Source organism: Anarhichas minor, unplaced genomic scaffold, assembly GCF_050575085.1.
Source record: "Anarhichas minor isolate MPS153535 unplaced genomic scaffold, ASM5057508v1 ptg000028l, whole genome shotgun sequence".
In the NCBI taxonomy this organism is placed as follows: domain Eukaryota; kingdom Metazoa; phylum Chordata; class Actinopteri; order Perciformes; family Anarhichadidae; genus Anarhichas; species Anarhichas minor.
Genome location: NW_027466474.1, coordinates 3,099,151 through 3,113,749, shown reverse-complemented (window position 1 = coordinate 3,113,749; position 14,599 = coordinate 3,099,151). Strand labels below are relative to the sequence as shown.

At 39.6% G+C, this 14,599-nt stretch overlaps 2 protein-coding genes across 2 annotated transcripts in view; both read right to left on the bottom strand.

Moving 5' to 3' along the window:
• gfra4b (GDNF family receptor alpha 4b) overlaps positions 1 to 1,679 on the bottom strand; it is a 55,570-nt gene extending 53,891 nt beyond the window's left edge. Inside the window, exon 1 of the mRNA XM_076103610.1 lies at positions 1,493 to 1,679. Coding sequence (XP_075959725.1) covers positions 1,493 to 1,679 — 187 coding nt within the window. The remainder of the gene's footprint in view (positions 1 to 1,492) is intronic.
• A 518-nt stretch (positions 1,680 to 2,197) lies between these two features.
• On the bottom strand, positions 2,198 to 12,411 carry smyd5 (SMYD family member 5). The gene is made up of 13 exons (XM_076103828.1): positions 12,298 to 12,411; positions 11,425 to 11,533; positions 10,763 to 10,902; positions 9,171 to 9,292; positions 9,006 to 9,075; positions 8,006 to 8,110; positions 6,021 to 6,083; positions 5,405 to 5,475; positions 5,217 to 5,323; positions 4,996 to 5,052; positions 4,782 to 4,876; positions 4,269 to 4,339; positions 2,198 to 3,713 (listed from the first exon to the last, which is right to left on the bottom strand). Exons 1-13 carry the CDS (start codon positions 12,388 to 12,390, stop codon positions 3,575 to 3,577), a joined length of 1,242 nt encoding a protein of 413 aa, XP_075959943.1. The 5' UTR covers positions 12,391 to 12,411; the 3' UTR covers positions 2,198 to 3,574.
• Positions 12,412 to 14,599: the final 2,188 nt, after the last annotated feature.

Below are 14,599 nucleotides of genomic sequence, written 5' to 3'. Positions count from 1 at the left end.
CCTATTCATTTGAGGACAGCTTTTCAAATACAATAGAAGTTTCAGAAAGCAACCGACAAAATTCAAGGAAATGGGGACCATTAAATTGGAAAAGTAATCTAATAACATCTAATAGATGAAGATGGGGTTGAAATGTTTAGAGCTGAAACAGTTAATTGAGTTGTCTGTTGAAAGAAAATGAAAGTCAAGTATTAATTAAAAACTAACTGCACTCTGGTTCTAGCTTCTCTAATGCTCTTTTCCTTTGTTTTATGTAAAAACAGGTTCAGGACTGTTGGTTGGACAACGCAAGACATTTGAAAGCATCATCTCACTCTGGGAGATTGTTACAGGTATGTTTGACTATTTTCTGACATTTTATGAACTAAGCAATACAACAATCAATGGGAAAAGTTGATGTTTTAATCTATAGTTATTATAACTGTTTATTGCAGCCCTACAATGTACAGTATATCTTTACCCATTTGCCTGAGTCGTTCCATATCGTACAGGCCCTTCCTCAAAAATCACATTTAATTCAATTGTATAGATTTTGGGAGAAAAACTGCAGGAGCATCTCATGATGTTATCACACCGAACGCAAAGCGGATTTACGCCTCTGATCTACTTTCCGCAAAGACGGTCACACGGACATGAGCTGAGGGGGGGGGGGGATTTACCGCCATGTAGATACTAACAACGTTTCACCAACCATGGCTGAAATAATCCCTTTTGCTGCCCTCGTGTCCGGGTTCATAACATCATACAGGCGCTTGGTGAATACCACTGAGCTGCATTTACTGTAACTAGTAAGCTAAGCAGAGCATCTACTGATTTGCTACAGTGGTATGAACCCAAAATAAACAGATTTTTATATAAAGTCTATAGTTTATATAAACACATGATACACATAGTTTCGTCCAGTCTCTGTTCAAATATGAGTTACTATCGTAGCGCTTTGGGTGAATTCTGTGTATTCGCGCCGCCCTGAGCCTTCACTTTGTATGTAAATAATTTTGTTTGCGTTTGGTGTGAACACAGCATCAAGCTGAGAGGTTTAAAAAAAAAAAAAAAAAAAGTTGATACAGCAATGTGTCTTACAAGTAATAAGAAGTCTGCATATTTCCTGCAGTTGACATTAACATATTGAAAAAACCTTTTATCTCTAGTCAAGTGCTCTCCCTCCCCCATCTGCATAATATGACAATGACAGTAATATGCCACTTTTAGATCATTGTGGTCTTTGAAATGTATATTAAGTGTTTTGAACTTGGTTTGTCAGAATAAAGGACTCTTTCTCTGCATAGTAATTAATGCCCCCCCCCCCACCTCAACCCCCTCACTTCCCTTTTCCTTTCCTCAAACACTTGCCTCACTTCCCGCCCCCTCAGTCCTCAAACGAGCCTCTATTGAGTCCTCTTCTCTCAAGGCAGACTCTTTGACCTCTCCGTTTTCCGGACTTGAAGCGGGCGTGATGAGGAGGCCTATATGTGTGTGCCCGCCCGAGCCAGACCCCTGGAGCGTGCTGCCGCACCAAAATCCACAGTTCCAAAGTTGCAGAGCTCCTGCAGCGATTCTGGCACGGCTTCAGAGGATGACAGGCGACGGTGGGGGGGTGGGGGAGCTTCAAGTGGAGGATGTGTCCAGAAGTCCAGCCTCCCGCCATGCTGGGTCCCAGGTGTGCATCCTTTCATGGACATAATGTGTTCTCTCCCCCCCCCCATTTCTCTTTTGTGCGTTCTGGGTGAATTAGCATGTGATGCAAGTGCAGCTACAACTGGGGACTGGACTGGAGTAAACTGAGAAGGTTAATGGAGAAACGTCAACCATAGAATACTGGAGGCACTGGGGAGAAGTATCCTTAACTTTGCAGTATACGTATTCTTATCCAGTATCTGCTGGCACTGATTCGACTGCACTTAATGTCAGTGCACAGTGATTGATTGGCGGGCATCAGCAGTAGAATACTTCATTTAATCCATTTAGTAATTAATGATATGAGATGTGTATATCCATATGTGGTTTGGTAAAAGTGCCTAAAGCGAAAGGCTGTCTAGAGAGTGAGAGTCATAAAATGGTGAAACCCAAACCCCCCTTGAGGAAGACAATTTGAGAAACGATTTGTGGTTAATATGCAAAGATGAACAAATATTTTACTACGGTCTTCTGTAGCAAAGGCAGGAGGTGTGTAAACCAGATAAATGACTCAACAGACATCCAATTTCAATGGTTTATGCCACAGTAGTAAAAATGACAACTGCTAGGCTCCTGTTTGCTGCGGTTATATTTAAATCATACATGTGTGCCTTGCACATTCTCCTGTGGGGGAAAAAAACGTGATTACATTCCATGTTTCCAATCTTTGTCGAGAAACTAAAAATATTGCGATTACAGTCGTTGTTGTAATATTGATTCATGTGTGGGCAGCAGCTCTTTCACTCACGTGGAACTGCGGTTTGAAATACAGTCAACAAAGGGAAGTTACTGACAAAGCAATTTTCAACTCAAGGTCTCCATTATACATTAGGACGGTTCAACTTAACCCCATAGATCATCGTATGAAAACCAAACTATATACCACCGCCTGCACGTCTCCCACACGACAAGACTGTAATTACAACGGAATATAAATAAAGCCTCAATACAATAATGCATAGTCCTGTAAGAAACTTCTTAAGTGGAGAAAAACACCTGAGAATCATCCGACCTTGGCTTAATCACTTTGCCTTGTTTGAGAGACGTAAGGAGCGAGAAATGACAACAGTTCTTCTGAGTTTGATTTAGTGGACCTGGAGGTCAGACGCAGTGCAATAAGTATTAGTTTCGGCTCTGTTCTCCAGCACATTGAGTGATGTGGAACATTTGAACAAGTAACACAATCACTGAGGATAGAGTACCGACTACCAGCTGTAATATAAAGCAGCTCTAATCATATAACAATGGATTAACGGACTGTGTAATACCACTCAAAGTGAACCTATAGAGAATAATCACCATCCTCTGCAATTTCTCTCAGTCTTTGGAGCCTTTCAACTCATTGTGATTCATTCTCACCGTTCTTATGAGTGACATTTCCAGTTTAGATAAAAGCAGTTTACTTGCCCTCTCCAGTTTGAATTTTGGAATGTAATAACCACTGTAGAGCAGAAGATTTTCAAGTGCTGTTTGGTAACTATTTAATAAGGCAATATGTCGTATTATAACTGCCACCAAGTCGGCAGAATGTTTTTTAATTAATGTAGATTTAAAATAGTGTTTTAATCCAGATTTAGTGAACGTTTTAGAGATGTCAGTCCTTAACTGTTCACCCACAAACCTTGAAAGTCTTTGTTTTATTTCAAACCACCCAGTGTGCTGGAGTACAGCAAAAACTGTCCTAATACTGAAATGCATTGTTCTGTGGCCGATCTCCAAAACAAGACAAAGAATGAGTGAAATGTGTCGGCATTTGTTAATACATTTTTCCACACATTTGTACAGTTTTGGTGAAATGCAGATGGTGGTTTGAACCGGTCTTTATTCCTCAGGGCTTCATGGATGCTTAGCGTGGTGGCAGGAAAGGGAACGGCTGAGAACAATATGGGCAAGTCTTTCGTCAGACATCTGTCATCTCATCTTCCATCTCATCCCCCTCCGCCTCGCCTTCTGCTTCTTCTTCCTCGTCCGATGTCACGTCCAGCTCATCCATCTGGGAGATGCACTTTGGACACGAGCAGACAAACAGGTAGTTCTCCCTGGGAAGAGAATATTCCGCCAGTCACATTGTTGCACCTCTAACAAGAGCTGAAATTAATTTGACAATCTGCTGCTTCACACCAGAACAAAGAGTGTTTAATACCTTTCCTTCAGTGGGTGTGATATGGGGGCTTATAAAGATTGACATTCATCTACACCAACAACCTGGATTGCAGCTACACCGTCTCAAGGCTGAGAATGTTAGAAAAACGTACACCTCGCAAACATTTTAAAAACAAAGATGTTGGTAACATCTCCAACCCGTAAGATCTGGTGACCAATTACTGCTCTCCATTCCATTCCACCATGAAGACATGTCTGTCCACACTTTGGTTTTATATTTGCTTGCATTTCATCTTTTTTGTGAAAAGATCTTATCAATATATTCTATGCTCCTATTCATTTAACTTTGTTGTTTTTAAAATGTGCTCTATAAATAGACCCCGAGCATCCCTGCCTCCTTATCGCCTGGAAGGCTTTTTTATTGATCCAGGTGGACTTCGCAACAGTTTCACCCTGCCTCAAGTGAATCGTCTGAGGGGTTAGATTCTTACCTCAGAACTTTGTGTCTGCTATGGCGGCTTCGGTCCCGCTGACAGCAGTCCAAATAACTGATGCAGATCTCCTGAGAATTGAAGAAAACACAGTTGAACTGGCTGAACAGTTGGCAATTCCAGTTAAGTCCTACAAACACGCTACAGCTATTTTTTTCAAATGGCAGAAATAATTCAGGTCTTTGTCGTGTTTTTTTCCCCCTCATGCAGGAAGTCGCTGTGTCCTTCCATCTTTCTACTGGTGCAATACTACACAAAGCGCTGCTGTCTTTGGGAGTACTCAAAGGAGAGCTTTGCTGCGAGAGTAGCACGGCTGGCTGTGACATTACTGTGCCACGCAGATGTAAGGCTTCTCAATCTTTCTGACAGCTTGACAAACCAACCCCCCAACCCTCAAAGTCTCAGCCTTCTAATGCCGGCTGACAAGGGAGCACACAAAGCTAGAGAGGGATGTGCTGTGCCGTCTATCCCGGGCCAGGATTTATCACTCCAAACCCAGACGTGTCAGCTGACCTCTCCTGGGTTGATGTCACTGAGGGCACTGAGCTGAAGCAGGAAATTGTTGTCGGGGAAGGACGCCTCTGCGTTGGGTATGCAGCTGTGGTTACCTGCGGGGGTCAAAGAAGACAGTGAAAAGGGGCGGTCATCGGACAGTCTCTTGGCCAGAACAACAGTGTCTTTGAACTGAAGTGACAGCGCTCATAACATGGAGATCAGCTGCACTTACATGAGCTTTGAAGCAGGAACAGTCCAGAGCCCTCACAGTTTAGGAAGTCTCCCGTTTCTACAGAGATAACAGACAAGTGAGTGTTTCTGGCCTTTGTTGAGATCTGAACACGGATTACATCATAATCCCAGCAATGGCATCAGGACAACACAGACGATAAACACTTAAATCACACAATTATACAAAAAGAATTAACTCCAAGACTAAGATAAAACTGTGACCTTTCTCGATGTCCTTGTACAGCTGGTCGATAAAAGAGTCCAATTGCTCCTTCTGCTGGGCAGGAAGCTGAAGTGCATCACAGGCATGAACCCACCGACTCAAAGAGCTGAACAGACACACAGAGAGAGAATTACTTGAGCCGAACTAAGATCCAGAGTCGAAAGAGGGAAGAGCGGCGAATGTTTACCTCGTGCCGATGCCTTGTCCGTTGGTTCCCACGAGAGCAAACAGAGAGCGGAACCCCTCAGGGACAAACCACTGCAATAGCGACAGAAAGTCATGAATAGCACTTGACACTTTTAATATCAGCGGTCAGGGTCAGCTTCAGCATCTTGAGCTGGCAGAACTTAACTCCGTGTGCATTCACTTTGCAGTTAAATCAGCATAGAAACACGGTTCTGGATGTCACAGTGAGTTCAAGAACGCATCTTCCTGCGTAGGTTTCCTACGATACCATCAGTCTGAACTGCGGTAATCAGCTGCCCTACAACATTTAATGTGCAGCTGCATTAGAACACAAAATGAGTCTGCAACAGTTCTGATAATTGATCGGTCGTTAAACTGTTCGACTCTCTTCAAATTAACTTGAGCAATATTCTGAAATTTGCATTTTAAGGTTTTCTTAATACTATGACAGTATGCTCGATACATCTTTAGTTTGGAACATTAGTCGGGTCAAAACAAGCGGTTTAAATTAGTCAACTTGCACAACAGAATGAATTGTTAGACACCGGAGCTGTTCAGCACTTGGTCAGACATACGGGGACACATGGAGTGGATGCATTTGAAATATTCTTTCTTACCCGACTAAGATGATCGTCATGAAGTGCCGCTTTAAAAAAGCTCTGAAGCAAAACCAGCTGCCCCTACAGAAACAATGTCAGACGGAGGAAAACGACATTTTACATAACAGAAAACAAACATCAGGATAGACAGCCACAGTGGGAATTAAAGCTCTTTCAGGAGGGAGTGACACTGTCACGCTGTGCTCATTGAGCCATAAACGACTGCGATTAGCATCAGAGCATGACTTGCCCTGCATGGAGGACTTCTACAATTCAATTCCATGTATTTTGTACAGCCCAAAATCACAAATCAAACATTTGCAAAGGCAAACAGAATTATTTGCTACATTTTTGTTATATTACTGGTTTTTCATCTTATACGAGTTATATTTCATCCCTATATTTTAATTTTGCACAATTTTATATCTAATCCCTTTTTTTACTTTCTTCTTTTCTACATTGAGAGAGCCTGAGATACAAGATTATTATTGCCAACGACTGCTTCCTTGTGTTTGTTGTGCTCATGACAATAAAGAACTCAAAATTTTTGACTTATTTTATTACATTTAAATGGTTAAAAATACTATAAGTCTTCTGATAACATAATACTAAACTATAACGGGGACACTGACACACCCGATGTCCATGAACTGGACTATGGTGGACAGAGTCAGCAATTTCAACATAGAGGACCTGACCTGCACAATACTGCAACTCGTCTGATAGCATACAATACTGTGACGTTTTTCAAAACTATACTATGACTTATCCTTTTACATGCGATTATGTTTTTGTGACATACTATACAATTGCTTTCCATGACTTTTTATGACATACAAAATCGTTCATGACATATCTTTACCTCGGCCTTAAACAATGACTTTCATGCTATTTTTTTTACGACATATCATAGCGACTTTTTGTGAAGTTTTTTAAGACATACTATGAAATACTTTGCTATGACATTTTTCATGATAATTTTTATGACATACAATATTTCTATTAACATACATACTGTACTCTGACTTTTTCATTACCGTATTTTCCGCACTATAAAGCGCACCGGATTATAAGGCGCACCTTCAATGAATGGCCTATTTTAGAACTGTTTTTATATATAGGGCGCACCGGATTATAAGGCGCATAGAATAGAATAGCGTCGTAAGCGTGTCTCTTGAAAGGTGCCATTTTGGGGTCTTTATACACACAAGTGGTGTTGGACTAGGAGTAAGCACAGTACCGGTGTTTACCGCGGTGCGGCTTTGTAGTTTACCAGTCGTACTGAAACATTTTGACAGAGCGCCGTGTGCAACCAGTATGGATCAACCAATTAACCAATTGATCCATATATAAGGCGCTCCGGATTACAAGGCGCACTGTCGTTTTTTGAGAAAATTAAAGGCTTTTAAGTGCGCCTTATAGTGCGGAAAATACGGTACTTTTTAATGACAAACTGACTTTTTTAGAACATTTACAAACCCACTATGCTTTGATGCTTTTCATGCCATGAACATATTATACGTCATAAAATATATATATTTTTTATTTTACATTAAATAAAAATTGTATCTTATAATTTACTTCATCTTTTTTATGGCTAGACTTTTTAAAGACAAAGGGAATTTTTACAACTTTCTATGATATACTATAACATTTTGTGACATGTATTATACTTGAACTTTATATAACAATTTATGCCATATTATACTTTGATTTTTATTACATATTTATTGCATTTTTACTACAACTTTTTTATGACTAACTAAGACAAACTATGCTATGACCGTCTTTACGACTGATGACTATTATCCGGTGACATCTTTTATGACATACTGTACTGTAACTTTCTACATGAGATACTATACCATCATATTTTCTATGACATACTTTAACTAGGACTATTTCATTACATCTTCATGGCATCCTACACTATGAAGTTTTTTTATGGCGTACTATACTATGACATTTTTTGTGACTTTTTGTGACAGGTGATGGTAACTTACTCTGAACTTGTCTCCCAGCAGCTTATGGGCGATCTGCTCTTCCTCATTACCTGTCCGGCTGCAGAAGTGGGAAAACAGCTTCTGGCAGTGTGCTTTGTCTTTGGCCTGTATGACATAACCAATACATATTATTAACAAATATGCATTTCATCTTTAATATTCAGTATATCTTTGTGACACATGCATAATGTTTCAATGCCTCTTGTCTATTAAAAGGACAATCAAACTCCTGGTGGCGTCTACGCCAAGAAAGCCATTTGTAGCATTTAACTTTGCACCGTATAAATTCTAGCTTTGTTCTCATCTTATTCTTCTTTCTTAATTCACAGTGAAAATTAAATCTGAAATAACGTCTTTTTGGCTGCAAACACAACACTGTCAAACCACCACCTTATAAAGTTGTTATGGCTAACTGTCGTGTCTGCTGTATGGTGCTGAGCAGGTAGCGTATCGTTTTTTTTTTTTTTACGAAAACAGCTGCCTGCTGCTGGAGGCAAGGTTGACGAAAGTAGTGAGAGTGAGAACCATAACAATAAAGTTACGGGCCATAAAACCAAAGCAATGATCTTCAAGATGGTAAAAAAAACAACGGGGAACTGCGGAGGTTTTTGGGTTCATCACTATCAGCAACACCTTTCATATTGTGCATATTCATCTATTGCTTATATATACAACGATATTGATCAGAGCAGCTTCAACGTTTTCTAATGAATATGTGCATAGCATCACATTACAGCAAAGTCTATTAAAATCATCCTCACACCATGTTGTCACCTTGCAAAAACTATTTTCACATCCAGCTTTCTTTACTAGGACATCTGTATTAGTCATTTCAAGCTAGGTTTAACAACCATCAAAAAGTGATGGAGCGCGGGCGATAATAATAATCTATATTGAATGCAGCATGTTGTGTCCTTTTCCAGCAAGGTGTTTGTATTGTGTTTGTAATATGATTAATTGTACCCAATGATTTAGGAGATGAAAGTGATCAGACACTCACTTGTTTGACAGCAGCTACCATTCTGGCCATAAGCATGATGCTGGAGGTCTCTGGGGGATAATGCATACTCCTGAGGAGAGGACAAATCGTCATTGAGTGAATGACATTTATTAATAGAAGAATCAGCGGTTTGCAATGGAAAACATGCATAACATGCCCTCTCACCTCCATGCATCTTTAAGCTTGTTGATGGGATGGTCCGGATCGTCCTGGGAGGAACCCAAACACAGAACTCGATGGTACTCATCTGCTGCGGCTTGTCGACACTCGCTGCTGCAGTACATCACCTACAGAGGAAGACTGTTTCTTACCGATCAAAAAAAAAAACACTGAAAATATTTAAGAAGTGTATTAAGCACTTATTAAACGCTGGATGTTTTCCCCGCCATACAGCCCAGTTTCTTTAATCACTAACTGGACCCCCAGGTCTTCATCAACCTGCAGCAGCTATTGTGTGAGGTCACTGTAATCACGAAATGAGTTGTACAGTTTATTGAACACTTCAGAAAGGTATTGTGATTGGTAGCTACGATAGAGGTGACGGGACAAACCTCCACACGTTTTGAATTTGTATTTTTCTCCACAGAGAGTGCATTTTTCAAATCAATGGTTTTCAAAGACTCCAAGGACAAATGTCTGAGAGCATCTCCGCTCAACGCAGTCTCAACAGTAACTTAATTGTACCATGGCTTCTTTTACCCACTACAAGTGACTTTGAGTGACTTTTCATTTGGTCACATCAGGAAAGACCAAAATAATATTCTCCTGAGAAGAAAAATAAATCAACCTGTTCAAAGAAACAGGCCGTCACAGGTTGTGTGTTCAAATAAAATAAAAACGGCATGTTTCCCGAGTTTATCCTGAGTGTGTGACTGTCTCACACCGAGAAGAACAAGCACTTCAGTGACTGAGTTATTACTTCTGTAAAACTATTACAGCCGCCCATGTAATACATTCTTATTTATAGCAACTATTATGTTGTATTTGATAACATTGATGGTATTTGCATATTCTTGTATATTTATTGGTTATTATAACATCTGTCAATGCTCAGAATTGTCTGTACTGCTTTGGCAATACATGTTTCTGATCTGTCGTGCCAAGAAAGCTTATTTGAATTTAAATTTTTGGAAGTATAGTAAGTATTGTATTTCCACTAAAAAATAAACTAAATCTAAGACATCTTAATGCATTATTAAAAATAGAGTTCATAGAGCTTCATACTTAAGGAATGAGCTATATCAAGTTTAAATGTTTACATTTCTCCTAAAAACATGTTGGTTGAGTTTAATTCTGTGCTTTTACTGCATTTGTTCTTTTTTATTTAATATATGTAAGTGTTTGTTATTCTAATCTTAGTTATTTGGGTTTATTGTACTTTGAAGAACTTTGTAACTGTAGCGAATACTTAAGTTATTAATACAATATGAAAACCACTCACTTAGATCTGTTTATATGTGGCCTAAACAGATATGTAATATTTCAAAAACAAAGAAACCGCCATGGATAAACAGTTGTCTCAGATTTCACTTTGGTTAATAAAGAAATAAATACAGTGGCTTAGTGATCCATAGTACCAACACTAGTCATGTCGCCAACCAGTCGGAAGAACAGCCGTCTTAAAATCAATACGTTTCTTGTCTTAAATTGATCTGAACACTTTATTTTCCTTCTGTGAGATACAAATGACAACTTTTAGGCTTTCAAAAGCCATCATCAGTCAGATCCAGACATCAACACATCCTGTTTGGACTCACCTGGCAGTGAGGGCAGGCTTGGTGCAGCTCTGGTCGAACGTGGCAGAGCTCAGGATGAGGAAGGCTGAGTCCAGGGATGCCGCTGAGTCTCCTCGCATTCTCCTCCGCAGTCTCCAGAGCACGTAAGCAGTACTCGCAGGCTACCAAAGGACAACGGTGCAAGAGTAGAGCAGATGAGGTAAAGCTTTACTGCAGACCCTGTTGGTTTAAGATGCTAAAGTTTCATCCAAGATCAAAGTCCAGGCAGGACCGAAACCTCACGAGCTGGTCTCAACGACAAGGCCTCCCATCCCGCCTCATAGACGCGCTACGTTAACGTAAAGTCTCCACATCTTTTGGATAATAATCTCCATCCATAATTGCACATTTTGATTACACTCTATATTACTGTGAATAAACATTTATTGGACAATATGTTGCACAAAACCGTTAAGCGCTTCATTTTTCCAAACAGATTTATCGTATATATTTTTGTCATTTTATTTATGCGTCTTGACTGTTGCAGTCACTTACTTACATCTTTTATTTTATACTCTATTCATAATATGCATCAAGGCAGATTCCTTGTATGTGGAAAACCTACCCGTCATTAAACCCGTTTCTGCTTTCTTTGTTACTCCACTAAAACGTTGCTGTGTGTTAAAATGCAGTGGACAGCTCACCTCTGTATTTATACAAAGCATTCCACAGGAACTGAGCCGAGACCAGAGGCCGCTCGAGAAAAATGGCGTCCCCCTTCTTGATGCTCTTTTTGGCAAAGAGACCCTTGCCCTGAAACATGAACAAACAAACAAACATTACTATTGTGCACCGATCTTTGAAAACAGTCTTTGCTCATTTAAACCTACATGCAGCAGAGTCTCTTCCACTGAGGTATCAGAGATAGAAATGTACTAACATATAACAATATTGTGTTTGCTTCGCCCTTATCCTCACACTATTACAGGTTTAAAGGGGTTTTAAGTGGAGGATTCCTGCAACCCTGTAAAGAATAATTTGAATAATAATATTTTGTATGAATAATGGTCGAATGCATTTCTTATCAGCAGAAATGACAGTAGACAGCACAGAGTGAAATAATGTGATTTTGTCTCCTGAGTTAGGTTCACCACTGGCCTCCAACAAAAACCTCATATTAAAACTAAAACTTAACCCCTTCATCCATCAAGTCAGGGTGCCACGAGACAATAAAGTTGCATAATGCTCCATGCACATCACCCCACAATAAGTTGAATGGAGTACAATGGTGAGTGTTGCTCCTTAGCTTGCACACTTCTGGTTAAAAGGACCACAGTAGACGTACTAACTGGTAGTTTTGGACACCACCAGATCTATTATCGTCAGATCCGCTCAGAAAGCCTTTCATGAACCAGTCCAGCTCCTCCAGTGCTCTGTGCGCCCATCAGGCTCTGCTCTGCCCGGCTGTGATCCACGCTGACAGCCGACATGCGTCCTCCACATCTCTGCTACGGAGCTAATTTAAGCTCCAGATGTGCCTAAATGTCTTTAGTCCGACCAACTCTGAACCGCCTTACCTTTACATGGTTTATAAATCTAACATCCACGCCGGTGGAGACTTTGCCGGGGTCCACGCAGAAGGAAAACATGTCATCCACGGGAGCAGCCATGTTTTCTGTCGACCTTTTCCCTTTCAACTCCGACTCTGACGTGTTATCGAGGCATCGCCGCAGCAGCGCCCCCTGGTGGTCAACACGTGGACTGCAGGCCTCTCACAGCTCAACACTGGAAGCGCAGTGATTTATTGGAGGTGAATTAGGCTACGAGTAAGCTTCAGTAAAACTATTTTGTGAGCTGAAAATACAAATACCAGAGTGTATATATATACAATTACTAGCTCCAGAACTGTCAGATATATATTCAAGATATCCAATAAGCATTCATAAATGATAATTTGGCAGAGAACTATCTATAATTGAGTAAATCCGTTATTATTACGTGCATACAAACTAATCATTACTTTTGCCTTCACTGGTTACTTTCTTGATTAACTGCTTAATACATTTTTTTAGAAAATGGGGAACATTTTCTGAAGACTTTTATAATTTATCTATTATTTTAATAGTTTTAGATTCATTTTCTGTCAATCAGAACAAATCACATTGTCCAATAAGGTGCAAAACAGCAATGTAATAATAATAATTAAAATAATAAAAGGTAAAAAATGAACTAATGTCAATGGTGAAAACAGTAAACCATGATGGTCCTTGTTGAAAGCCCAAATGTAATATAACAACACTAAACAACTGAAGCAAAGTGTGCAGCTCACATACACGGAAATGTCTGGAAATGAAGTTTTCAACCAAAAACCAGTAGATGGGGAGATAGTATTTATTATATATATATTTTTTTAGATAATATAGATAAATGTTTTACATTGTTTGTTTAGCAAACATTTAATAAACTTGAAGTAGAAGTATTATACAAAAAATTAAAAATACTAGTTCATAATAAGTAGTATAATAAGTTATACTTTTGTATTTCAAATATTGTACAAAGTAAAGCATTAGGAATACAGTAGTGGTTATAGAAACAGTAATAGAGTCAAACGTCCTTCCAACAAGTTAGGAAAGAAAGTTAGTGTTCAGTGTTTGCTTATTGTAGGAAACACAATGTCCAGAGAGTACACTTGTACTGTATGTTGTTTCACATTATTGAGGTTAAAATAGCTGTCGCGTGAGGAACAGTGAGTAAACTATTATACGTCTACAGTACAGTCTCCACATTGTCCCTTAGACATTTACAGTACGGCCACTGACAGCGGCTTCACGCTGGCAGTATTGTTACGTAGTGATTCGGTCCTCATTAACTCGTCATCCTCAGTATACAGAATATCTCAGACGTGCAGCTGCAGATTAGAGTGTCTCCTCCTTCACATGATAAATAGAAATGTTTTATCTAGTGCAGTGTTTCCCACGGGTCAAAAATATACTGTGGGGGAAGCTTTCACTCAAAGCTCCTTTTGCTCCTCAACCGTCTGCATCACATCACAACAGACTAGAGTCCTGACCTGATATATATATAAGAAACTGGACAGGAAGGCCAAAGATACTTTCCCATATGTTTGCTGTCTTTTGTCCAGCAGAGAGCAGTGATGAGTTTATTCATGGTTAACATAATTACCTAATTTTAAGGATCCCTGTCAGAAATCCTTATGTATTTAATGTTTTTACTTAAGGAAGTTAATGCTGTCTTGTATATTGTTATCTGTAATCAGCCTCAGAAATCCAGTATTGGTCATCCTGCTCTAACAGATGCCTCTGAGTCAAACTCACAAAGAGATGCAGAATTGTAGATTTAGGACAAAGTCCTAATCTTGGAATTAACATTTCAGCGGCATAAAATCATATTATTTAGTTTTTTTCTTTTTAGACTCATCCCTAACCGTTGCTTCTTTTTTTTTTGGTGAAACACTAGAATAGTTTACCTCTTCCAGTCTCTAAACATTATACTAGTTACAGGCAGATATAACTTCGATTTCTTTATGATCACAAGATTAAGGAGATTTGGGCTTCAAATAAAGATGAATCTAATGTTAGCTGATAAACTTACGGTGACTAACCTGTGGACAAACGAGCTATCAAGTTGACAATACTGTCACCCTTCACTTCCTCACGCCTCACTGTGTTTTCAACTTTATCGTTTTCGTTCACTCTCACTGCTCCCGTCAGCCAAACAGGCTCCAGTTTCCAGTCAAAATGCTCGTTTACAAAAACACTGAGGCAGCTGAAGAGCCAGAAAAAGTCAGTTATTGCCGGTTCAAACTGTATTCAAACCCTCGTCATTGTGTGAAAAGCAGCCATGTGTGGGAAACACTGT

Excerpts from the sequence above, each read along its gene's own strand:
- smyd5 (XM_076103828.1), bottom strand. The coding sequence starts at position 12,390 with ATGGCTGCTCCCGTGGATGACATGTTTTCCTTCTGCGTGGACCCCGGC. Across the intron at positions 9,076-9,170 it reads AAGCTTAAAGATGCATGGAG|GAGTATGCATTATCCCCCAG; the intron begins GTGAGAGGGCAT and ends TCCTCTCCTCAG. Across the intron at positions 4,877-4,995 it reads GTTCCTGCTTCAAAGCTCAT|GTAACCACAGCTGCATACCC; the intron begins GTAAGTGCAGCT and ends TGACCCCCGCAG.